Here is a 27,892-nt window from a genome sequence, read left to right on the forward strand (position 1 = left end):
GCCAAGAGAGTGATTGTGTAGCACGCGTTGCAAATTCTAAAACATGTTTAAGGAACTTAAGGCAAAAATATGAAAATACATGATCAATATATATGTGGCAAATGTTTTAACAACTGCTACATGGATTGCCATGAAATTTGGTACATAATCATGATTCTCTCAGGAAGACTTGTTAGAACTTTGGTGATCCCCAGACTCTTCATCTAGCACCATCATCAGGTCAATTAGTCCAAACTTTTGGTTTCCGAAACTATTGCGATTCCCATCAGCCTCAGTTGTACTTTGTTTTTAGTGCTAATTAGCTAATGTTAGCATGCTAATATGCTAAACTAACATGGTAAACATTATACCGACTTAACATCAGTATGTTAGCGTTGTCATTTTGAGTATGTTAGCGTGCTGCGGTTAGCCTTTAGCTCAAAGCACGGCTGTGTCCTCAATGAGCTGCTAGTAGGTTGTAAAGACTGTTAGTTTTAGTTTTATCGACTTATTTATTGTTGTTTTCTCTGTTCCATCTTATTTTTGGCTCGTCAGTCATCTGTGAAGCACTCTAAACTGCACTAATCTGTATGAAAGGCTGCTATTCAAATACAGTTTGATTATTTATGTAATTTTGTTTTGTGGTGTTTTTTTCCGCTGTTCTATTTTGTAGTAATTGTCTTTCTATTGTTTTGCCTAATTGTGTAATTATTTACGAACTAAAAAAAAATTCAAGTTATGAAATATGACAATGTAACAGTGGGGATGAGAACTGAGTCGAGATTAAATAACTGAAGAAACAATAAACCTCAAGCTGCTTTTAATAGCTACTACAGTGCTCATCTGGGGTTTGCTCTCTCACTCCGTCACCTCTAAAAACATTCAAGGCACAAAGTCAAAACTAAAGCTGTAGTACTGGCTCTGCCTTTCCCCCGATGGGACCAGCATCCTCCCTTCCACTTTTGTTCTTTCTGCTCCACTTTCCACCGACCAAGAATCCAGAGGAACGAGAGTGGGAATAAATGCTGCAGTACTTTTCACTCTGAGGTCATTGAATACTCCACAGAGTGAGGTCAGTTGTTCATGATGGCGGGGAAAAGGGGGTAAAAAAGGAAAGGAGAGCAGCACTTTAAGAGCTGTAATGGATGTTGAGGGAAAACAGAGGGACTGAACTACAGCAGAGCAGGAAGTGGCGTGACGTTATTCCCGAGAAGAGACTGAAGTCACATGGTTCAGGCAGATCTCAGGAAGTCGCGTTATCATTTATATCAACACGTTGTATCCATAATTTATGAGGATTGTAGATGTTGAGAGGTGAAGGATGAAGCACTTTCTAAAAAGTGACTGTACCCTCGGTGAAATATGATCTCACAACATGAGCAACAACTGCTCAACAATGTCTGTCGCGCAGTCTGGTCTCTTTATCCACCGGGAGCCCCTGTTGTTTTCCGATGCAGGCATGGATAAGCATGTCAGCTCAGCTGGCAGTGATTTTCAGCCATGGGATCCAGGGATTTGGGGGGGGGGGGACGACCATCTCTCGTTCTCCTCTACTTCCCTCTCAACACGTCCTGAACAAAGAGGCCCAGGCCTCAACCCGTTCTATCAGTCGGACCTGAGGGAGAAACATTCCTCCATCCCGGAAAAGAGGAGTCACATCTACAGGAGTTCTGGGAATAGAGGAAGGCTAATGAAGTGCAGGCCGGAGCTGCGGAGGAAGAGAGAGCGGCAGTGTGGAACTAACGTAACTCACAGGCGAAGTCGCAGGGATGACGGAGAAGTCTACAAACTGCTTTGTTTTAAGATGCTCTTGTCGGTATGAGAAAGTGGAACTGAATTGTGATCTTAAAAGCCATTGAAATGAGCATTATGCTAAATATTTATAGAGAAATCTTTCCACATGCACTGCGTTTAAAAGGCACTACAGTAATCTGACAACTCCCCACCCACCTGTCTAGACTTGCCTTTGTGTAACTTTTAATTATTTATTTCTTTGCATTTAATGCCTGTTGCCTTCATTTTATTGAGTTCCTGTGAAGCTCTGCTCTTGAAAGGTGCTATGGTCCGTTTTAACAACATAAACACCCTTAATGGGCCCCTCTGTATTTCCTGTTGCAATGTTTGTTAATGTAGTATCTGACAGGAAGTCAACTTGAACCAAAACTGTTGAACTAGCAACACACTGGCAATTAAAAGGTTCATACAAATGAACTTACTTACATCTCACTTTTGGCAATAATCTCAAGTCTGATCTCAGAAAGATCAAACACAAGTTTAAGGATCAATAACTACAGTGACACAAACTGGCCAAGTGTACGGGTTTCTTAAAAAGTGAGCACATGGGAAACAAAAGTAAGTAACATTGAACTCATGCATGTTAGAAAGTGATAAATAGATGAACACATTATACCGTCTTGCATTGGCAATCTTCAATTGCAACACCAACAGGGTTGCTAAGGAAGTCTGATCTGCCTGATGAGGGATATTTTTGTCCGTGATGCACAAGCGGCAGATGGTGACGGGAATCTGGTTCCCTCACGAGGGTGTTTAAGAAAAATGATGTGTTATAACACTAATGCAACACATATAAGTGCTTTATCAGATAATTTGCCAATTCTGTTTTTCATGCGGGTATGTAAACATACAGTGAACTGACCCTTTTAATCAAATTGAACAAATCACAATTCTCACCCCCGCATGCACTGACAACATGCGCTACGAGCCCAACAAAAGCAGATGTTTCCTCTCTTCACAGTTACTCAGAGAGCTCATAAATACAGATGCACGCACAGGTAAAAGGTTAGCAGACCACACAGCAACAGGTTAATGAAATCCAGCATTAAAAGGTAAATGTGCCAGTAAACACTCAGGTACATCAGTCGTTCCAGCACCAATAACCACACTAATGGAGGATTTTGTAACGGCTATAACCAGAGAGCGAGGAGCAAGTTGGGGATTTATAGTTGGACACAGCTGGAAAGCCGCTTTGGCCGGCAGACTGACGGCATCACTCTGGAGAGTTTGCAGCAGACGGTATATTGTCGACCGGAGCCTCACAAGACTCGTGGTTGATAACTACTGTAAGTTACTTCAGTCTGAGAACCAATAAATCAACTGTCATCTGCTGTCGAACGCAACCAGAAACCAACAGTCTTGAATGCATCCACATGACTTCAATGTGCATGTAAAAATTCAAACCTTTGTTCTGATTATTACTTTAAATGGCAAAAGTAATTTGCGAGCCCAAGGGTTTTCATTTGTTATAGTTTTCCTTTGACAACTCCAATCACACTGTATTGAGGAACAATCAGCCTGCTGATTATTCCAGCAACTTACAACAACAACTTAAAAGACAGCGAGTGATTTGATGCTTCGTTGATGCCATCCACGTACTTTGTTAGTTAAAGCAATCCGAAAACAATACTATTCCCCCGTCAACTGCCGGGCCTCATTCTGTCTGAATCAAGGGGTCCCTCCTCCTCCCTCCTGTCAAGACTCATACAAACAACAACAACAACGCTGTCATTTTCTTACAGTAATGAATAGTTAAACTACACTCAGCACCTGCCCTTGAAGAACCAGCGATTTAAAAGCACACAGTCAGGGCCAGCTAGCGGGAGGGCCACGACACACCGCAGGAATGCCCTTCAGCCGACAAGGGGGGGGGGGGGGGGGGGGGGGGGGGGGGGCAATCTAACTCACAGATGGATTCTGTACAGTGAGACTAAACACACCAGTGACTCAGAGAGAAGGGACGCGATCTGTTTTTCCACTGCGAGGGAGTCACAATTGAAATGGCAGAACCCCACTTTGAAATTCATGATCTTCGTGACTTGAAGCTCCGCATTCCTCCTGTCATCTTCTCGAGGTGGATTACGTGAAAGCACAAAAGCAGCAGGTTAATTCGCCATGTGATCCGGGCCCTTTTTCTGTTCTCCACTAAAACACACATACACTTATGAGCTCAAGCTCCAGTGTAACCTCATCCAATGACAAAACACACACATACACGCGCAAACCCACTCCCACACACAAACACACACACTAAAACAAACACACATTGCACACTCTCCCATTACTCTTACCAGCCATTCAGCTCCAGTTCCAGCAGCGACTGGGTCTTCTCTGAGTTACACTGCAAACACCACATGCTGGCCAGTACTCACAGAAACGAAGTAATCCAAACATTAACAGTCCCCCTCACCAGTCCCCATTACTGCCTAAAAGGTTCCTCCAACAGACAGACGCATCTCAGAACTGCCATCTACTAGAGCTTGCAGCTGCCTACTTCTTGCAGACCTTCCCATGTCTTAGCCATGTAAACAAGCAGCTCCCTATGGATGGTAGGCATACATAGTCAGTGCTAAGTGGCAGTCTGTAATCTCTGACAGACAAATGGACCACTCTCTTTTTCTCTTTCTTCCCTTCTGTCCTCCGTGTGCCGGGCTGGTAGGAGTATAAGGGGGGCGGAGGCTGGGAGACAGGGGAGTGTGTTTTTTTTTGCCAGGCCTTGTGCAGTATGGAAGGGGGCGGGGTGCAGGGAAGGGTGTCTGTCTGTCTGTCTGTCTGTCTGTCTGTCTGTCTGTCTGTGTGTGGTGGCTCTGTAGCTGCGTAGAAAGAGAGTGAAGGGGATGAGATACCTCCTGCACAACCCTAATCCTGCGAGGAAGGGACGCACAAATGACCCTGGATCGGGGACGTGGAACAGAAAATCCCGTTTCTCAGGCGTGTTATCAGAGAATGTGAAAACATATGAAAGAGAGAGCTCCAGACGGCGAGGTTCCAGAATGAAGGATAACGCAAGGAGCTTAAGGCACCCAGCGTAGTGAATGACAGCGTGATCCGGTTAGGTGCATATAGGTGTAGTAGATAAGTCGCAAAAGGATGGAATAGAGAGACAGGTAGAAGGACAAAGTACGAGGGGATGTTACCGTAAACACAGAAGATAGTGTCTGAGGAAACGGGGGGGTTTCTTTTGCACAAGAGAAAAAGGACTTAGTGGGGAGAGACGGGCAACACAACGAGAGCACCTCTATTAATAGAGCCTTTCAGGGTTGAGAAGTGACTGTTATGATGTGCACTAAGAAAAGAACCAGAGAGGATTCTGTGTCTTTCTGCTGCAGCAAATCACAGTAGAGTAGAGGTTGTCCCACCTCTAGCACCTCTATTTTTGACCTCCTTTAAACCAGCTTTGTTTGATTGAGTGGATACGTCATGCAGCTAAAAATGCCACCCGTACTGCACCGATCGTCGCAAAGCTCGCCGGGACTTCCGTCCAGCTTCACACATGCGGCGGAACCCCAAACCGACGGTGCCTCCTCTCTGGACTATGCAGTGTTGTTGAGACAGGCCGGCGACTAATCACCCCTCTGAGAGAAGGGGGTTGGGGTGAACTGCCCCCGAGTCAAAGGTATTTTCTACCTAATGACAACAGGCACAGGAAACAGGAGAATGGCTCCCACATGGAGCCAGTTTAGAGAGACACCAATCATCATCCACACACACACACACACACACACACACACACACACACACACACACACACACACACACACACACACACACACACACACACACACACACACACACACACACACACACACACACCTCCAGAGGGAGATGTTGATGTCCTCTAATTACAGGTCTGCACCCCTAAAATGATCCCCCTTCCCTGCACCGTTTTCATCCGAGACTTCAAACGAAAGCTGCAGAACGAGACACAACAACTGAAAAGGAAAACGTGTGCATATGTTAACACGCGTCGTGGATCGCAGCAGTGATTCATGCACACAGACTTACTTGCAATGTGGGACTATGGCAGAATGATTATGTGCAGAGAGGAAGGCAGACAGACAGCAACCGGCCAACTGATCTATTTCAGTACGAGACCTTGGCCCTCCACTCTGGCGGCTACAGCTGCTAACGCGTTGTGGAGCTGCAGACACTTGACTCAACTTACAGATCTCACCTATCACGCGATCTCCCCGCCCCTTACCGAGTGACAGCAAGGAAAACAAACAAAAAAAGGTGGCGCAAAACCTATTTAGGAGGATGTTCCTTTAATAAAACTCTCATTCCTCATTATTCTATCATTTTGTTATCACCCAAGATGGAGGCAGACATTTAGATCTTGAAACGTGTGCATGATATGAGATCTTAGCTCCGGTGCAGGCGGACCACGGGGAGTGGCTAACTAGACTTTATTTGTTTGGTAATGAGATGTGAATTCATATCATGGTCTCATTTTGAAGGCAAGCGAGCGGAGCGTCTGAGCCCCGAGCCTGTCGTGATTGTTTCAGCATGAGGCTCGAGGGCAGCAGCATTTTAAGCATCACATCATCTCATTCGATGGATTCCAGGTGAAGCCCGAGCTGTAAACGTTTGCACAAACTTCGGGGACACTTAGTGAGCCTGTGTAATTCTCTCCGTCTACGTCTCTCTCTCTCTCTTCCTCCTCTAGCGCTACGATCCGGTCTAGTCGTCCCGTCTGGTGAAGGCCCACTCCGTCTCCAGAGTCCTGGCTGCACGGCTCCGCTCCAGCATGAGGTCATTGAGAATTCCAAGCAGAGGCCCACTCTCTGCTCATAAAACGCAATTTCTTCAACTCAATACATATGGTCTCTCTCCATTCGAGCTCCTACTCTGTCATCCCCTGCTTCGGTTCCACTGCCCTCCCCTTCTTTTCCTCTCCCTTCTTGTTTTAGTGTAAGGAAAGCAAGGTACATTACACTTGGGGACGAGGCCGAAGGGGCACCCTCGGGTCAGCGACACACAACCGCCTTTATCGGGTGCATTCCCACAGAATACCTGAATATTATCAGAGGAGCAGAAAAACTTGGGTTTTCCCATCGTCAAAGTGGCTGAAAAAAGTCAGAGCAGAGGAAAAGAAAGCAGAGGAAACGACGGGGGAAAGTGATAACTTCCTGGAAACCTGGTCACAAGACTTTGGCACCGCGAGCTCTGTCTACATGACATCATGCGCCGTTTCTCATTATCTGCTTTTGCTGGACGCCGAGCGACCGAGACCTGAGCTACGAAACGGAAAATAAAATGAAAAACTCAGTCCATGCCTGGTCTGGAAACAATTAGAACGGGCTGATGTCATGGTTTGATACAACGGCATACTAACTGGGATGTAGTGGCCCGGGATAGCTTTGGGAACACAGAGGACTTTGTATCGGGGGGGGGAGAAACACAAAAAAGAAACACATTTTCCCTATGAATTCTCAGGAACAAAGAATTTCTGTGCATAAGAAGGATCTGGCAGCAGATGTATAAATAGAGCTAAAATGAGAGTAATTAAAGGATAAGCCGCCTGTGTTCATCACATCCTGGCGGCAAAGCCGGAGCAGATGTGTTGCCCGTGGGATCCTGTGGGAATGATCAAAGATCATCAGTGGCAAGTGATGTCTGAGAGGCTTTTCCCTTGTTCATACATCACTTCATGTAATTCCAATCTGGATAGAAACAATCCGTTTGTCCAGACACATGGAAACTGAGGGCTAAACTGCAGGAGATGGCTTTGGAGATTAGTTTTGTGGCATCAAAGCATCATTTGGAAGCAACTATACGTTTTCTTTACACACGATTTGTTGACTTATTCTCTAAAGGAATAGTTTGACATTTTGGGAAATAGTCTTGGATAAGGAGACTCCCATTGCTGTCCTATAAACCTGAGGCTACAGCCAGGAGGTGGTTAGCTCAGGTTAGTATAAAAACTGGACAGCTGGCCAAGAAGTCACTGTCCAAACATTGTTTTTATCACGACAAATGTGTTTTTATTCCTCAAAAAGGTTTTATATCTGTATCGACACGCAGGCAACGTGTTCGCACTAGTATGATAAAGATTTCAAACAAACCTACGAACAGCCAGTATCACAATGACACCTGGATGGCTCTCAAACCCAACAAAAAGGTTCCAGGTTTGCTCCTCAAGTCTTTCCTGGGTGGAGCTTTCTCTTGTTCTCTCGGTGTTTGCGTGGGTTTCCTCTCACATTCCAAAGACATATGCAAGTCAGGTGGGGTGGAGACTCTAAATTGCCCAAAAATAAATAAAATCACGGTGGGAACCAAGAAAACTGTTACTCAACAACCACAGATCTGTGTACTCCTTTATCTAAAAAAAAAAAAAGTCAAGTAAATTCCATGGAACCATGGTAAATACTTCAAAGCTGAACTTCTCCCGATTGCCATCTCTCTCACTCTCTATAAAAGGGTTAGGGGGTGTGTTTTGTTTACTGTTGCCATTATTAGAAGCAGGCCCTGATTGTCCATTTGCGATATTTTCCTTTCAGTTCGCTCCATTACCAGAGACCATGTTTCTCTGAAGCTCCACCCCAGCACAGAAACACACGACAGCACTATTCTCCCCCTGCTAAAAATAGACCCATGTGAGGTGACACACTCTGGTAAACACTCTGCGAGGGAGATGAACAATGCTGCTAAGAACAAGAGAGGGAGGATACGCCTTAACACGAGAGAATGGCCACTGAATGCCCCGCTGATTTCGTCTCATTATCGGTTCCTTTGTGGCAGATCGTCGTGCGGCGCTTCTTCAGTGACATTGTGAACATTTTGAGGGTCGGATTGGAAAAACAGTGCGAGACTGGTGTCTCCAGTGGGTTAGCGCTCTGAGCAGCGCTGACTGCAAATGTGACAAAAGCCACAGCGGGGTATAAATACGCAAGGTGGTCATGATGGATAGAGGAGCGTTGTACCGCAGCCAAGACCGACAAAACAGGCCCCTCAGAGCCCTGACACGATGAGGCCCATTCCACACCGGGCTCTCAGAGTGACAGTGCCACCCGCTGGTTGGAAATGATACTATACGCACCCTTGAAGATGGACACCAGGCCTGGGGCCCGACATGTGGCAGTGATGTCATTGAGCACTACTGGGGGGGTGGGGTGGGGAGGGGGGGGATGGGGGGTGCAATGATCTATTTGAAGCAGTGACAGACCCACACCTGTCTCAAGTCTCAAGTCACACAGAGCAAGGCTCGTGGTTTACATGCAGTGTGTGTGGCAGAGCAAACATGATCATCAGCCTTTGAAAAAAATTTATTTTGGTAATTTGTCGTCTTTCAATGGAATCGTATCATGATGAAATTACATATTAAGATATCTTGATACACAATTTCGCCGTCTAAATTTTCTTTTGATTCAAATACTATTTGAACGTTATTAATATTTTAAGAACACAGTGAAGTTAACATTTTTTTAAATCACTGAACATATAGTGCAAATATTAAAATACAAAACTAAAACAAAACTATTCGGATGTCTCCATCAATTTTCAGTCTTTCTTAAGCTCCACAACCTTCCTAAAGTATCTGCCGAACAGCACCACAGTGGCCAACCAATCGTCAGACGACTTTGAAAATCACGTCTCTCTTTTGCCTTGATTCCAGAACTGATTTCCAGGAACCATCCCTCAGCATAATCCTGGAGAATAAACAAACAACAACATATCTATCCCTCGATATAAACCAGATATGATCCCTAAAATAATTAACGGTGAGTGTGTGTGTGTGTGTTTGCATGCGCCTGCATCTGTTTGCGCACCTTGCGATGCAATCAATTTGGAGCCATGAGCTAAATGACATCGTTGAACCGGGTAAATTGACTGGAGGGCTTACAATGACAATAATTGCTGTTTCAATCAGATTCCATTCATTGCCGCCTGCATCAGCGATCAGATAAACAGCTGATGATGTTGCGTTCGCTCAATCACTCAAATCAGATTTCATTAGCAGGCAAGCATGAAATAGTGTTATGGTTAAGAGCTGATTGTAGTATAAATACGTCTTCTACGAGGCAAACAGACACGCTAATTGCATGGAAAGATTTTAACAGATGTCTTAACTTTATGGGCGCACACATGTCGCACAATAGAAACACACGCTGCAACATAATATATGCCGACACCGATGGGGAATTAATGTTGAGGAGAAACAGATAAAAAGGGAGGAAACGCAGATGAAAACCTCTACATTCCTACAATACTCAGACTGCGATGGCTTACATTCCAGCACTCACCTCTCCACACACAGCTGTCTGACCACTTCAGCAGAGTCTCCTTCGGGCCCCTGGACTCCACAAGCCGGGGCTCCAGTTACTTCCCGCTGCGCTCTGCCACGGACGCCCTTCCCTGGCAAAGCCGGCTGTGCCTCTGTGGCATCCGAAAGCCCACGGCAGAAACACTACGGCTATTGAGCCCCCGAGGACCACCTCCCGGGCTCGGCCGTCTACACTGGCACTGGCCATTGTTTGTGTTGGCACTGCGTATAAAGGCAGCCTTTCTCATTTCTGTTCCGTCGCGCCTTTTCCAGTCTTTGATTAGGGAAAACACAGTCACTAAACGACAGGAGCAACCCTGTGGCGAAGGCCATGACATCAATGCCGGACGCTGTCGAAAAATATTTGCCGTCATCTCGTTTGGTTATAATTCTGAGCCTCATTTCAAACTGTCAGATTCTGCTCCACTTGGAAGCGAAAGCACAAAACGTATTTCATTCTAATGGCCCTCATTAGGCTGACAGTGATAGAATCATCGAGGAGACATAATGTTATTTTAGGAGAAAGTGCCCAAAAGAAGGGGAGGACTGAATGCAGAAGTGGGTAAGTGAAGGCAGTTATGAGTATCATGATCTCATGTGCAAATACTGTCGAGTCACCTGAAGATACAACATTCACATCATCAATGTCAACACGGAAATACAAGTGATGCCACAGAGGAGCCATTACTGTGATGATGAACCTCCTTTCAAGCTCAGTTCTGTTGTGATTCAAGTCATTTAAATCAAGTTACTGTGAGGAACTTTTAACTAGTTATGGTTCAGTACAGGTTCAATTAAATACTGATGCCTCTATGTCTTATAAACTTCTTCAACTCAGACCCCAGCGGGGCCTTCGGCAGCTACCAGCCCACCACGGACCCAGATCTGACTTTGCTGCCGCCTTCGACTCGGAGTCGGAAGCTCCAATGGGAGGAGGAGAGCTCAGCGCCAACACCACGCTGCTGGAGGCCCGGGCCGTATAGTTAGGCCCGCTGGAGGGAAGGGAGGCGCGGGAGAACCAGAACCAGGACTACGCGTAGAAGACGGTCAGACCCCTGCTGCAGTAAAATGAGAGGTTTTCTAAAGGAACTCTGGGGCTCGGAAACACTACCACTGTCGTCCACGGGAACCTCGAAAATCAACACAAGATGAAAGTGAGAACGTTTATTCTTAGTCCCTAAGAGACGAGAGGTTTGAGCAATAATGAAACTGCTGCGTCAGGATTTGTCAAAGGAAATCCTGACCTTTTCCCCCCAAAACATGAAGCAGAAAACAACCTCCAGACCAAGTCATCAGAGAACACGAGAAAACTCAGGATCGGCTTACACGAGATGTGAATTTGATCTCTTGTATTTAAATATTAATTGAAAGCCACAGTTGAAAGCACCTCAACAATAAAAGCAGAATTAAAAAAGAAATAATGAATGACTCCAGTCTGTCCCGTTTGTGTCTTCACTAGACATCAGCGCAACGTATTGGGAAGGTTGAAAATAAGCAAAAATCTTAGAAATTAAAAAAAAAGAAGGAAAACTTTGAACTTTTTCAAACAACACAGACAACGTGGAAGCAATCAATCACAGAACAAAAGCACAGCGATAAAGCAGTCAATCGTCAATCTACGCTCTTTTTCTTCTTCTCTGGAATGTGAGAGGAAGCAGCGGAAACCTTTTGTGCAGGTCACGAGACTGCTGAGGAGTGGATTCATGTTGACATATTCCAGCGGAACAAGATATCCTGAATGTGCAAGTTCCATTCATACCACATTTCCACAAGGCCGGGTGGGTGCGAGTCAGCAGATCTTATACATTTCTACATCCAGGCAGGCCGGGTAGGACACGAAGACCGGCTTTACAGAGCGACAGAGACGCTCTGGGAATAACAAGCAGACTCAAATTCATGATAACAACCCCTTGAGGAGGGGTAACGCAGCACCATGTTTATCGTTTCATTTCTCTGAATGCCTCCCATAACCCCCCCTCTCCCCCCCCTGAGACAGAGCCAAAGCATTTACAAGAAACCGGGCCGCGCAGGGGCATATGGATTAATTCACCATCTCTGTGAAGAACTACCTGACAGCGGCTAATGCCGTTTGGCTTTCCATTTAATTCACACACAACCAAAGCGTATCGAACGGTTTTCTAGCACACACACCGGAGGGACACAAGTCCTACAGGGGCGAGCTAGAGGAGAGAGAGCCACCCCGTATCATACATCAACATTAGCACAACACTTGCAACACACCAGACCAGATCAGAGGAGTCTGACAATTCAGAAATGGGCATTTCATTACAGAGGGATAGATTTAAAACTGGGAGTAAATCTGTTGCCCTGGCTGCATCCTTGGTGGTGTGATGTGCGCTCCATAAAGCTTACTGGTTTATTGACTGAAAGCACAGTCCAGGTCTCTGCAGGCCGCAGGGCACATCGATCTGTGGCCCCTCAATTACTTGTTAGAGGCCCCCCTCCTGGTTCTCTGAGCCCACAGGAATACAAACTGGTCCTTTGTGCAGTTATGCATTGTATCACAAATAGAAAGGTGCCGAGGAAGGTCAGTTTTAACAAAAGCGGTTAAGATGTGGTCAGCGTGAGAAATACACAGGAACTTTTTGTTTTTTCTCAGGCGGAAGCGTCCAGGCCTAAAAAGTGAAGCCAGTTGCAATGTCTTAAAGTTGTATTCTTTTCAAATGGCCAGCAGGGGGCGACTCCTCTGGTTGCAAAAAGAAGTCAGATTGTACAGATGCAAGCCCCCTAGAAGAGAGCCGGGCCCAAACTGTCGAAATCACAATTTCCGAGGCTGTGACGTAAAGCAATGAGGCAAAGAAATACTTTCCCCTTAGAGTCGCATCGGAAAAGAGACGTCTGTTACTCAGCGGATCATCTTTATTTGAGGTAAATCAACTTCCCAGTACAAACATAAGAATAGTCCTTATTTAAATCATTAGGTCATAACAGTTGTAAAATGCACTAATAGCCTTTGTCTTCCAACTTTTATCCCTTCAGAGTTTTAATTTCATGAAAGTTCATTGTAACCGTTTTGGCGAATATGGCGATGACCTAAAACCATGATGGCGACAACTAAAATGACAAACTCAAGGCTTCGCAACGGCAGTCCACAAACCAATGGGTGACTACTTGCACTTCTCATGTACAGTCTATGTTTTTTCCACTAAAGCATGACTTATTCTTGTTTTTCCATGCAACGTGCTTCCAAAATAAATGGGCTTGGACAAGGATGTGGAAATATCAGAGGGCAGAGAGGATGTTTCTCTTCCTCCCACTTTCTGGAATCCCACAAATTAGTCTGAGAAGTCGAGGGTGCGGCCAGAAGACTTGTTTTAACGGGTTAGTTTGGGGCTCTTTTGATTGAATGAGAACTGTCATTTTAATCAACCGTACTTCCTAACAGCCTCAGGTCAATCAAAAGCAGGAGGCCGTATCGCCAGAGAGTCATTCTCACCACCGCATGGTGATCTACGACCGGCGTAAAAATCAACACGGGCCATATGAGAACGTTTTCTCTTCTGGCGGAGTTCTATTTCCTCAAGCTGCTTCTACAGAACCGCTACAGTTTAAAGTTTTTTTCACTTTGATATATTAGCTTGGCAGAATATTTTTAATAGAAAAAGGAACATTTTTTCTGGGAACGGGCAGTCTGACGCTGTTTTACATACATTTGGTTTACCTCAGATTATGAGCTGCTGAACTGAAGTCTGCAGTTTTGAGTTTACATTTTACTCAGGGCGACCTCAGGTATGAAAAGGGTGCAGGTAATAAGATACACTGGGAAGCATTTGATAGTAATTAATGGCAAGAATATGGAGCCATATATGTTGCATTTCAGGTACTTTTTGTTGGTCACTTGGAGGCAGCGGAAACAAGCCGTAAACACAACCGTCGACATATTATCATGAGCAACATTATCGCTTGGAGTCGTGTCTCTGTTCAGCTCCCCACTAAAACCTGAAAAACCTACCAGGGTTTTTTTTAGCTGAATGCGGCAGCTGGAAACGGTGCTGATGAGAGCAGGCCATAAAACCACGAGCTGAGAGATGCTGAAAAGCTCTGTAGAGTTGCGGGGAACTGCAGAGCGTCGTGATAATTATCTGTGAGTTCATCACTTCGAGCCCCCCCCCCCCCTCCCTTTTTTTGAGCCATTGTTAATATTGATTATAGCAACTTTAAGTGATTGACTTTTGTTGTTTACAGAATACAAAACCATTTAGTTACCTATTCAGACTAGTTACTATATAGAGCTGAAGTGTCTTCAATACTGGATCTGATGAAATGCTACTGAACCCTGACAGCCTACCTGTCAATACCAGACCTCCCTGTACAAGCAGACACTAGTCCAGTCATATTTTCCCGCCCCAGCTGTTCAACAACTAACAATGTGTATAGGGTTAATTGCCTCACTTGAACCTTCAACTAGTAAATTGTGCAGCACACTACAAAGATGTTGCAGTGACAGCTAGAAGGAGGGAGGGACACGGTGAGTCAGCAACACAGTAACATCCTGAAACCAACCCCGATAACAGGACGAGATCCTTTTCCTTGTATAATCTGTTCATTTCTTTGGAACTGAGCACTAAGAGCTCCGTCACCGCTTTCGGTTACACAAGAGGGCCAGTGTGAGTGTGACAGGTTCACTTTATTGTCCGCTGGCCCTCCACGAACATCTGCTCAGCACAAGGTTAAGATGCTCGCTCCTCGGCATCGTGTTTAAACAGCTCTGACACCTTACTTTACACTTTCTTAGGCGGATACAATACCGAATAATGAGCAGCGTACCCAGAAAAGCCAGTTCGCTGGTTTCTTTTCTTTTGCGATTACTTTGCGTTTAATGATGAAACACGGAGGAATTATGTGTAATAAAAAAGCAATTGAGATTCATAGCTGCGGCGCTGTGCCTAATGATCCCAGAGGGGAATTCTGCCTTTTATTTGCTGAACCACAAAATGTAACTGAGCAACGTCCCGCACCGGGACAACGAGATAACACAACATGTGACGTGATGGAGTGTAAACACAGGACAGAGACAGAGGAGAGATAGGTGGACTGAGGGAAGGACAGAGGGGTAGCGGTGAGTCGCACGTGATATGGAGCGAGACTGCGAAGAGGGGGAGGAAAAAGAAAAAGCAGCGTGCATGCATCGAGTACAGTGCAGCTCTGTATTCTCTATAACCACCATTCTCACATAGAAGCCGTCTCACGCTCTGTGCATCTGATGTGCTTTAAAGACGGCCTCTCTGAGCCATCCGTTCTGTGGACGCGTCTAATGAGAGCGAGGACCAGGTGGACTACAATTGGGGAGAACGGATCATCAGAGGTCCTGCTATAGGTTCCGTTGAAAAGATGCCAACAGGATGCTTGACATGAGCAGGTCAATCAGCAGGAATGTGCTGCGAGTTAGAAAGATGTTGGGATTGGACATGGGGGGAGGGGGGAGCTAAAGGGCTAAAATGTTCTGTGGTTCATAAAGCAGCTGGCAAATCACACACATGACTCTAAATAAGAGGCACAAATAAACACAAACAACTATTCCACCCCCCCCCCCGGCACTGTGCATCAGTGTGACATCAGACTACAGAGCAGCGGCGTCGGCACCCCAGTGTACGAGCATCATCCCTTTATTCTGTTCATCTCTCATGTATAGAGACGATTCTTATCGTCATCTTCGACTAATCTGTTGATTGTTAATATTTCGGATGAATTGAGAAATTGTTTAGTCAGGTGACGTCTTCCCAGAGCTCGTTATACATCCGTCCAAAAGTCTAAAAAAAAACACTTCAATTTAAAAAACCTTGGAAATACTCACACTCGAGAAGCTGGAAACAAAAGAATGTTTGTTACTTTTGCTCGATGAACGAAGTAAACAGTTGATCACAATTGCTGGTTATTATATCATTTGCTGTCCAGTAATTTCATGCACAGCAGCTCAACACACACCTGCAGTGTCTGACAACATAAACACCTGCTGTGTCCTCCAGAAGCTATATGAACCTGTACTTCACAGCCAGAGAGATCACACACACACACACACACACACCCCTTCAGAGTCTAGCCCACCTACCTCCACACATCCGTCTCCGGGTTGGCCCTTACGGTACGAAACAAAGTCCGGGCTTTGATGACAAATTGCCACGTAAAGGTAAGTTACCCGTGGTTGCTGGAAAGCTAGACTGGATGTCTCAGGCACAGCAGACCGGGAACCTCCATCTGACTGATTTACTCTCTGCACTAATCAGCACATTCCCCTGAACGTCAATGAAAGGAGGAGGTTCTCCTCACACAGAGCTCCCTCCCCTTGCTTCACTCAGCTGTGTCCCTCACAGCCTCACTTTTTCTTTGAATTTATTTTTTTTAAATGTTGTATATTTATTCAGCTGCTGTGTTGATGTCTATGGTTCAGCGGGGACATGTACAGAGCCTGCGTGTTGCAGCCCTGCAAGGTCACCGATTGTTTTGTTTTCTCTCTCTTCAGGACACACGGTGCAGCCGAGGGGGAACTCTGAGCTCTCAACCAGAACACATCCTCCGACAGCTCCAAAACGTGGTTAGATAACAGGTCATCTAACAATCTCTTTATATCTGAAGAGAAATCAGAATACGATTCACATTAGGTTACACAGTCAAACACAAAAGGTTTGAGTTAAACAATCAGCCGCTGTGAAAACAGTGCGAGTACAGGATGTGAATGAGGCATACGGAGAGCGCTGACACTGCATCTGTTAAGCAACGCTGTCTAAGATTGCCGTCCTGCAAAACATCCACCTCTCCAGTGTTTACTCTGCCCCGGTGTCCTGCTCAGACCAGTTCGGTCCAGTTGGCCAGAGCTGATGAAAACATGTCAATACTCTCAATTCTCAGAAATGAGAAAGGCTTTCTATAATTTAAAGGGACAGTTCACCCCAAATCAAAAAGTTTTCCAAACACTACCTATTCATCTAGATTGTTTTGGTGCGAGCAGTCTAGTTTGGGAGATGTCGGCCTTTTCTTTAATATAATGGGACTATGTGGCATTCGGTCATTTGAAAAACTCAACAGCGATGTCTCTTTCCAGAAATCATGACCGGGTTACTCAAGGTAATCCAGAGAGCAGTTTTATGTAGGAAGTATTTTCTTTCAACCATAGTTCCACAGTTATTTTGGGGGTGAACTGTCCCTTTAAATTAAAACTATGCATTTTTGCAAAAAATAATTCAGGACAGAAATAACAGATTTGTGAGTCATTTGAATTAAAAGTAATACTTTTTCTCTCCGGCAGAATGATGATTTGAACAGAACTGTTCAGTAAACCTGAAAAGCTTCTATCTGGGAGAAAAGCCAGAGAAACAGGCTGCAGCTGTCTCTGTGGGACACCAGGCAAGGCAATGGCCTTAAATCGTCTTCTCTCGCAGTGGAGTTTAGGACTGCTCGTTTATTTGACTTAAAATATCTCGCATTGTTTAAATGCCCTTGACTTACTCACAGCAGAATGCCATCATCAACTGACTGATTTCGTGTGTAAAAAAAATGCATACAAAGTCAAGGACCATCCACATGCAGGGAGGGAGATTCACATGAGAAGGCTGTTTCTCTGTCTCTCTACCAACAGATGGTGCTAGTGGACAGTCAACGCTGTACTGAGTCTGGGACTGATTTTGGATTTAGGGATATATGACTGATCAAAAGACACCCACTCAAGTTTATCAAGAGGGGGGGGGGGGGGGGGGGCAAGGAAACAAGTTAATGTAAAGTAGAGCAGCAGTGGGAGGGTTACCGTTTTAAAAAAGGGGAGAAAATGTGCAGGATGAAAGGAATGAGAACATTGGCTACACACACACACACACACAGAGAGACAGAGAGACAGAGAGAGAGAGAGAGAGAGAGAGAGAAATTATTCTGCAGGTCCCGAGGGAGCTCATTGAAGCTGCAGGCGAACATGTTCGCGTCTGTGTGAGGAGACAGGTTTTTATCTCTTGCTCTCATTTGTCAGAAATTTACTCAATTCCAGCCTTGAGTGGCCTTTAGTTTTAAAGGAACCGTCTCCAGTCTGAGTAAAAAAAGCCTGGTGGACACGATACAGGAAGTTTAAAAAAAGCGCATGCTCTCCCACTGTAATGCTACTGCTAGTAATGATAATGATCCAGACAATTATCAATAATTCAACTCCTGTGCACCGGTGATTCATGTTCGGTGGTCAGATTAATTGCAGTCTAAAGAAATAAAAAATCAATACAGACAGACAACATCTGTACGGTGTGAATGATGTCATGTGACTTTGGGGAACCTGAGTCATGCCCACATTTGTTGCGTCTCTGTGGACGCCGCCTCGTAGATTCATCACAATTGGATGCACGCGCACAGATCTCTAAGGCCAGTTGTCAAGGCAACAGCGATGGCTGACAGGAAAGTAATAATAATGTGTACCGTCCGTCAGGTTAGAAGCTACACAGATGTCTGCCGTGTGCGTGTTGCGTTCACACACAGCTCAGAGCAATTAGTCCAATCAGGATAAACATTTAACTTTAATGACTGTTTACCCGCCACAGTCCCAGCCTCCCCGACAGCGCGCGTGGCTGTTTCACTATCATGCAGCGACGTGTGCTGATTGCAGTCATGGGCCTGTGCAATGCTTGCAAAAAAAAAAATTCAGTTTGTGATTAAATATTTATCAATGAAAAATATTTAAATTCTGCTTTTAATGAGCCTTAAATAATAGAGCTACAGACAACGCATGCCCCCTCTGCCAGTTGTGCTACAAATTATCCACGATATCATAGAATCTTGGACCATTATGCTCTAATGTTTAGTCTTCTGCCAAGAGCGATATCTCATCCACTTATTCACCTATTCATTGCAGGCTGAAACAGAGCTGAAAGCCCCCAAAGGGACCACTCTGTTTTATAGAGTAAACGTGCTGTCGCGCCATCATCGACTAACCCCCCCCCCCATCCCCATCCCCTTGACCCTACCCCACCTCGCTCATTTCTGACATAAATCAAAACACACTCTGGATAATGAGGGTGCACTTTGTCACTGAAAAGAGTAGGTGGATTAGCAGCAATTACCGACCTGAGCTCCGGATGCTCAGCTCGTTTACCGCTGTGAGGTGGTGCAGGTACAGGACAGCGTACACGCGCACTGATTCCAATCCACAGCAAAGCACTGGGGCAGACTAGCGATAAATAAAGATAAAGAAGCAAAAGGCCACGCATGCCAGCATTCGCATTCTGCAGCAGAACACCAAGTTGGGCTCCCGATTTTGCAATAATGAGTCCATCTCTGCATGTGCATAACATATTTGCATGCGAATCAGTCCACATGGCACAACAAACACAAGGTGCAGAGTTTGTATAGAAGAGCTGCAGTGCAGCAGCATGAGCTCATCACTCTTCTCTTCATCCCCTCCTCCTTCACTGCCCCCCCCCCCCCCCCCACACACACCATCCTCCCCATCCCGCCCCTCCTCACACTCGCCATTACATAAGTTAATGCAGCACACACCCTCATTATTCTCCAGGCAGGCGCTGTGAAGAGATGCAAAGGAATATGTCATCAAAAGTAGACAAAAAAGAAAAAAAAAGCAGCAGAAAGAGACAGCGGCTGTGTTTCCCTCTGAGCTCTCACAGTCCCAGCACTCGTCACTAAGAGCAGAGGAGCAACGCATATTTTGGCCATGCTTTAATCATAATAGATAGTTAGATCATAATGCGTACGGAAAGGAACGCCTTACGGATATATGACAATTTTTTCCTTTACGCATGCATCTCTATTTGTGCCGTACTGGATGCATTTCCCTCATCAGACACCTCAGTAGACACCCTGAACATGAAAAGTGCTCTCTCTGGAGGGTGGCATTAAACAAACTGGCTTCCTCGGATGATTAGCATTTTAAAAGATGTACAGCTTAGCATGAGCACTGTGGATACTGCAGCAGAGGCAATGTTCCCAAATATACTCTCCCACCATGTAGCAACCCTGCAGCAATAGGAGGTGAAGAGACAGTGAGACAGTTTATTCTCAAGCCCTTATGACCACACAACATTAGCCCATTAGTCATGATCACATGTCCTTTCAGCAAACAAGGCAGCCAGGCCAGCCAGTAACATAAAGAAGAAGGGATCTTCCCATACGATGCTGATGTAAACGCAGGTGGAGATTATTCAGCGGCGTGGACATTGACTGCAACTTAAGCATGGATCAGAAAAAAAAGCCTTTTCATATAAAGTGCTTTAGATGTCATGTAAACCTCAGATACTGTAAACCAAAGCACAGCGAGCCCTTTTTCTGGTCATGGGCACCGATAAAAACAAAACAAAAAACATCCATAATGATGCACCCGCCTGTGGAGGCCAGCCAGTGGCAAAAGCCTGAGGATGTAGGCTGTTTCAGTGTAAACCTATTTTCCACTGGAGATGCATTTTGGACAAGCACGAGTACAATAATAAATATTCACAAACATGTCAGCGGGAAATATGCTGAATCCACCATATGAACACCTACTTTTGGACTTGGCAGCAGCCTGTGTGACTGTGGTCAACATCTGTAGATGAATGCTATAATTCCAAAAAGGAACATTACTGCGACATGTGATCTATCCAGCAGCAGATCTGCAAGGCATGAACACCAGTCCGCTCTTCTGTTAAGGCGAGCTGCAACTTGAGATCTCCATCATCCTGACATCTCTGACCAGAATACGGCTTCCATCCTAGACAAGTCTAAGCTTTTCCACCCCGGAGAGTACTTTTTTTCCCCCACTCACCACAGTGGAACTGCAAGCTCGCTTTGGCAGGTTGCTACTTTTCCATTACAAGCAGCCCCCCCCCCCCCTCCCCCGCAACAAAAGAGGACCTCACTTGTCATATAGCCAGCGTACCAAAGCAGGGGACCAACAAAAGGGGTCAGCGCCTCCTGCTACCGCTACAAATACGATTATGTCAGAGCTATTTACCTATAATGAAGCAGCGCAGCTCTGTCGGACGGTGTTTAACGTCCCAGTTCATTCAGATGAGACTCTACAGAGCGTCCTCCTCTACTCCGTCCCATGGAGATCCACTATGGGACAAGGAGGCGCGAGTGACAAGCTCCAGATCGGCACACATTGAATAAGTAATGCCGTCGGCTTACTCTCTGACACAGACCCAGAGTCGTATCAGATGTGCCCTGGTGTCTAGGGTGTCACTGCCACTGGATTCCTGAGTCATTCCTCAGTCGTGAATCGTCACGTTATTTTTTTCCTCCGAGACATTTAGCGGGTTAGCGTTAACTCGTTCAGGATGTTTACCTACATTGGCTCAAAAATATTGTTCTGCCAGTAAGGAAAGTAACATCTGATCTTAGAAACACAACAAACGCAAAGGAGCGTAGGTTAAAGAGACATTATATGAGCGGCCTGGATGTGTGGAGAGGTCAACACTGTGACTTTCCCTGCCGGCTCCATGATTACAATCACAGGTTGAATGTAACAGAAATGTACAATGGAAGATAGAAAATCAGTCAATCATTCACATAACTCCATCACTATGGATAATAATAATAATAAAAGGGGCAGAAATCTGGTCTCTGTCATACAGAATAAAGGTAATCTTTGTTCTGGTTTCTATCAGAGAGATTTGAATCCTGCACGTCTGAGGACATTCTGCTATACTGAGACAAAGTTAAGAGATAATAAGGCTTAAGAGAGACGAGAGAAGAATGGCCAGATTATTTCTAAGTCTTCATTATTGCAGAACACGTCCTTCATACTGCCCTGAAAGACCTTGAGAACGTCTTTACTGTTCACGTCTGCCCTTTTTTCCGCTGTCTGCCAGGGGATAATATATTTCCGTGGTTCTGGACAGGAAACCGTCAGGCTGGAGGCATATAGACAGGAATGTTATTTCATCGGTCGAAAACGTCAGAAATATTCTGCAGAGGCTGCTGCGGTCGGTCGGAACGGCAACCGCCACTTATAACCGCGCGCCACTGCCATCCACACTGGTCCGAGCCAGACGGCCTCCTTACCTTATGGTTCGGCTGGTAATACAGTACTTCCACATCGCATTCCACAGGGCAGTGACATCACCGGAGGCATCAGACATGCCCGAAAAAAGTGCGCATGGCACTGAAGGGGAAGTTTAAAAACAAAAACAAAAAAAACAAAAAGTTTCAAAAAGAAACAAAAAACAGCAGCAACTCCCCCTAAAAGAGCACCAAAAGCACAGTCTGTGCTCACTCCCTTCTCGACCACAAATTACACCCCACATCCTTCACTTTCCATGGAAAACCCGCAGAGAAGTTCATTCTTTCGCTGCTAAAGTTACTTCGTCCTGTGCCTTTTTAAAAAAAAGGTTTCTCCCTGCCCCTAGTTTAATGTGGGCTCTGGGTTGCTGCTCTAGCGAGCTGCCTGATGACCAAGTAAGTAAAGGCCCAGTACGTATAGCAGAAGAAGAAAATCATCCCTCTTCTTAACAAAGGCTCTCCACCCACAACCAAGTCCTCTTTCTGCTCTCCAAGGACACCCTTCCCTTTTTGTGCGTCCAATACAATCTTTCACTCATCTGCTGCTCCCCAATGGTGATGGGCAGGGGCCTATGATGTCAGTTTGATGTGTGCTTGTGTTTATGTGGAAGGGACTGTAAAAGAGAGAGAGAGAGAGAGAGAGAGAGAGAGAGAGAGAGAGAGAGAGAGAGAGAGAGAGAGAGAGAGAGAGAGAGAGAGAGAGAGAGAGAGAGAGAGAGAGAGAGAGAGAGAGAGAGAGAGAGAGAGAGAGAGAGAGAGACGAGAGAGAGAGAGAGAGAGAGAGGAGAGAGAGAGAGAGAGAGAGAGAAGAGAGAGAGAGAGGAGAGAGAGAGAGAGAGAGAGAGAGAGAGAGAGAGAGAGGAGAGAGAGAGAGAGAGAGAGGAGAGAGAGAGAGAGAGAGAGAGAGAGAGAGAGAGAGAGAGAGAGAGAGAGAGAGAGAGCATGAGAGAGCTTTCGGTCCCTGTGTGTAATACTTGGGCACATGTCCAACAATCACAACCGCTCTCAATGGGAAGGGCCACGCAGGAGGGAGGTGAGCCCCAGTTCAGCAGCTGGGAGAGGCTGTTTTGAGTTACTACAACTGACCTTGCTTTAACAACACGGTCCCAGTCCTGGGACACAACTGGACTATGTTACACTGAGCCAGAGCGATGTAATGAGTTACGCCCCGTGACCAGGATGTTCCAGGAACTCTGCGGGATTAGACACTTTATGAGTGTTCACAGCGTGTGGAAAATAATTATAATAACAACAAACGTCCTAAATCATTCCAAAGACCGCTGAGTCACAGATCGGCCATTAGCAGCAGTTGGCAAAAGATTTTGTTAATTAAGTCACACGAAGTAGACCTTTTGAAGTCAGATTTGAAATGCTGCACATACAACATTGCAAAATCAATAAATCTGTCTAAAAATTGACATATCACAGGCATGTGGTACTGCAACCAACAGCTGGGGGGGGGGGGGGGTTTCCCTGAAGCCTACATTCAAAGAACAGTTGCGAGCTGAATCTGTGATGCATTATTAATGACTCACGGACATACTGCGATTGCTCACCTTCAGTATTCTAATGCTTGTGACAAACCGTGTGTGTTATTTGTGTGAAGGCATTAGCATATAGACATGTGACAGCGGTGGCATGTGCACTTGAATTTCACAGGTACTGAATCAGCTGTCTTCACACTCGCAGCTCTCGCTTCTGATTCAGACGTCAAAACATCTGCACGGCGGGAACGCGCACTGAAGGAAAACCTCTGCAAACGTGACCGGCTGATCCGATATGTGCAGCAGCAGGAAAATGAACCAAAATATTGTCTTGTCTGTGCGACTGAGAGTGAGGTAACCGATGCTGAGGAGCTACAGACATCTGAAGCTCAAATTGCTGCTTGAAATAAACACGCTGCCGATAACGGAGGCAGATTGAGCTGAAAGTGAAGAAGACCACCCAAATGTTAAAGCACCTTTATCATCGCGGGTAATCCATTCATATCTGGCTTTTTTTTCCTTTACATCTTCAACAGATAGTGGTGGTTTTGTGCAAACAGCACCATGTGCATCTCAGTTTAAGGGGGGGGTGGAGTGTATGTATGGGACGTGGAGCATCAGATATCTGGGTCGTGATAGGCAGTAAAAGGGCTCAACACCTCAGCAGGGGGACGGGGTGAGTAAATTAGAAATCTCTAATACATTTATAGAAAAGATAGCCGTGATGTTCAAGCCGTTTCATATGTTGCATCCTCTGATTCACTGCTGTGTGAAGTGTCACCAAAGGGCATTAAATCAAATCTGATGACATGATTGGCATGATGTGTTGAAATAAATCCCAAAGCACATTATAGATTCATGAAAAGAGAAAACTGATTGCCACCCTTGATGCGAGCTGCAAAGCTGGACTCGGTAATCGGGCTGAGATAACGCAGTAGGTGAGAGAGGAGAGGTCCCGGTGGGACGGGGATGAATGAATTCAGTCAGAGCCGGCTCAGCTCATGCGTTTCGGCGGTGCCGACGCTAAACAGACAGCCGACGCAAACAAGATCACTCTAAGTGGCAAGTTACTTAACCGAGTGCTTCAACAAAATAACAGTCGTAACCTGGTTCGCTGTGACGAATCGATATCGGTTCAGCCAGCTCTCACGCTCTAAAGCCTCCCCGAGTCAGCCGGTACGTCAGCGTGCAGAGCAGCTTTGATGAAGTAATTCAAGAGTCTGTTTTAAATCAAAATCAACGCAGGCAGCAACATCGACAAGCTGACGGCATTCTGTCATAATTACGAGTTGTTTAAAACAAGAAGTACAATGGCTGATCCGAGCCAAACGTGACTTCGGACATTTTTAAAACGTACCTCTTGTAAAAGTTGTTGTGTGGGTGCAAACACAGCACGTGCCAGTAGTCCAGGCAAAAGGCTTTGAACTTCCACATCCTCAGCCGAGACGATCAACGGGGCAGAAGAGCGGTGGACGTGTCGACGTTAAAAAGCACCATGGCACCACAAGAGCAGGACGCTGACGATTCCTCCAGCCAGTGAGTGAAGCCCTGGCTTGGACGTCGGGATCTGTCCTCCTCAGGAGCTCCAGCCTGGATGACAGCCTGAGTGGTTTTAACCCGCCCAGAGCGACCACATCGCTGCTGGACCTGTCTCAGTCATCACCAAAACCAGGAAGCCAGGCCCTTTCAGGAACCCTCTTTAGGGACCGATCTGGACCCGGTATTAAAGCTCAGGATCCAACTTTCCTAATTTCAGCTCTATTTTAGCCGCTTCTCCTCTCTTTTAGCTCCGATCCAGGTCAGCCAGTCAGTCTGTCCTCTGTGCCGGTCCCCAAACACAGTGCGTCAGTCCAGGATCCTCTGAGACATCATGGCTGCAGCCGAAGCTCTGCACCTCTCCGGCAAGGTAGTGGAATGTGTGGGAGCACAGATACGAAGAGGAACCCTCATCCCCCGCTCTAACAGGAACAGACTCAACGGAGGGGGGGGGGGGATCACCGGTGGCCTCCGTCTCCTCCTCTGCTGCAGGAACAAACTTTCTAACGAGGCGAGAGGCCGGGTCTCCTCCTCTCACTCCGTCTTCAGCCCAACGACGTCCTTTCTCCGTCCTCCCGGTCAAAATCCCTGAACCTCCTCCTATCTCCGTCCCCTTCTCCTGGTCCTCTGCCTCCTGCTCTCTCCGTCTCCCTCTTACAGCTGCTGCTGCCATCCACACAGGACCTCCCAGAAATGTGCCGATTCTGGTTGCTGGGCAACACTAGCGTACTACTGAAGCTTCAAATGGAAGCCTGGCGGAGAGCGGCCCGCCATTGGATCGGCTTTTCAGCGGGGAGGGGCCCGCTGCAATGTTGTGTGACCACATGAGTTTAGACACATGCTTCGTTTAAATAAATATGAGCTTCAACAGCTCTCGTGTTTTAGTAAAGAGAAAGGTTGCTTTACTCGACACGGTCACGGAAGCGCTGCAGAAAACACAATTGCACATAAATTGCTTGAGCAAAATGCTCAGTTATGGTTAACGGGGCGATTCGTGAACTGAATTAAACTGGAGTGCAGAGATAAGAGTTGTAAAACGGTGAAAAGTCTGCAGAGAGAATTGATTTTCTGTGTATGAGAGGGAACAGCATGTTAAACCCGCGTCTTCAATAGAAGCATGTCCAAATGTGCTGCAGTGCTTATAGTGCCATGAGAGCGGGACACACGGAACGTTGCTCTGTTTTCTTGCAAAAAAGGGGGTTTTGCAGTTGAACACAAGCACAGTGCTGCTCTTTCTCTGCCTGAGAGGCAGTGCCACGCTGCAGTGCCACCCAGTCCCAGCAGCCATGGGAAAAAGGGGGTGTGGAAGGGGCCTCTCATCAATATTCAGCAACTGTCAGAGTCCAAACACACAAACACACTGAAAATACTGCATACATACACAAACAAGTAGTTGCATATGCAAACACAAGCACCCAAATAAAAAATAAAAACAGCGTGTGTATTTTCACATTAACACACTGATTGGTACAGTTAGATCCGTATCCGATCTCCGCACGACTCTTTTCACGCACCTCCTGGCACAATCCGAGCTTCCTTTCGGTTTTTCCCCCCCCGAGCCAAGATATAGAAAGACCAGAGCAGCACAAAGGCCATACTGAGAGTCTGTGTGAACGGCAGGGACATGAAGGAATTCATTAATCTACACAACATTCATCAGCCTTTTGTCACAACTCGGGCCCTCCGGATTTACACACATCTCGCAGAAAACAACCACACACACACACACACACACACACACACACACTGATGGAATTTTCTTTTTATCTCTGCATCTGTTCATCTCAATCTCCATCAATGAAGAAAAGCTCTCAGCCAGCTGACATTTCACATTCCGTCTACGTAACAAGTGCGATTATCTTCCTGTTTAAATGTCCGCACTCTGAGTTTTAGTGGTCGCGTATCATTTGCTGGAAAGCGAAGACGCATTTAGAGCAGATTATCAGATAATATTTAGCGACAGAGGATGATGGCGGAGATCAAATGCACCGACATTAAGGATGCAGTTCCAAGGTAAGCGACTGCACTTAGAAATATTCTTCTCAGTATTTTATTCCATTATCTCTTCTGTTGGTGATTCACTCATGAGGTTCATGCCAGATGGAGAGAAGTCTGGCTTCTTTGAGCGGTGAGTGTGGCTGGAAACCCCACCGTTTCAGCGAGCAGAACATTCTAGAGTCTGCCAAAAGGCAAAGAAGAGCAATTACTGCAGCACCAACTGGCATAAAACACAGGTGGCTCCCACTCGTGACGGGCTAGTTTTTGTGGGATGAAGAGCTGAGTTAGCGTGTATACAAGCACAACGGGAGATGATTTTAATAGGTGCATGGATATGTCGCTCAACATGGCATGCATTAGCTTGTCCACTCGTGTGGTCGACTAATTGGTCGTGTTGGTCTGAGTTGACTAAGAATTATTTAGTCGATAAGTCATTTTTTAGGCTTTTTTCACGCTGAACTACTTTTTCCTCTATGAGTGATTTAAAGTGCTGCTTTTGTGCGAGTCTTTGTGGACATATTCGGTTTTACAGATCTGTCGACTGAATCAACTATTTACTCGAGTGTTAGTCAACTAAGAATTTTTGCGAGCTGTGATTTAACATCTGCAGGCCGTCGGCATTGTTCAGTCTTTGACAAGGGTTTGGTCAGTGTATCCAGTGACAAGTTACACATTTCTGCATTTACAAATTAGAACATTTGGGAGGAACATGCAACAAAGGTGCTTGACTGATGGCTACATGGTGCAAGAAGATGACAGTTATGGGGCGGCGCATACAATTCACGCCTTTGCAAGGTGGCTGTCCTGCACACAAAGAACCTGACTGAACAATAGCTTTAACCCTGGACCGCCTCTC

At 45.9% G+C, this 27,892-nt stretch overlaps 1 protein-coding gene across 4 annotated transcripts in view; it reads right to left on the reverse strand.

Moving 5' to 3' along the window:
• The window catches only part of iqsec1a (IQ motif and Sec7 domain ArfGEF 1a), an 80,991-nt gene that overhangs the window by 15,326 nt on the left and 37,773 nt on the right, over positions 1-27,892 (reverse strand). Inside the window, exon 1 of one of the 4 annotated variants that reach the window (XM_076099815.1) lies at positions 4,065-4,144. The exons of the other annotated variants lie outside the window; for them this stretch is intronic. Within the exon in view, the coding sequence (XP_075955930.1) occupies positions 4,065-4,129 (65 nt within the window). The 5' untranslated portion in view covers positions 4,130-4,144. Of the gene's footprint in view, positions 1-4,064; positions 4,145-27,892 lie in introns of those variants that run through there. 4 annotated transcript variants of the gene reach the window in all.

The sequence above is a fragment of the Anarhichas minor genome, unplaced genomic scaffold (assembly GCF_050575085.1).
Source record: "Anarhichas minor isolate MPS153535 unplaced genomic scaffold, ASM5057508v1 ptg000003l, whole genome shotgun sequence".
In the NCBI taxonomy this organism is placed as follows: Eukaryota; Metazoa; Chordata; class Actinopteri; order Perciformes; family Anarhichadidae; genus Anarhichas; species Anarhichas minor.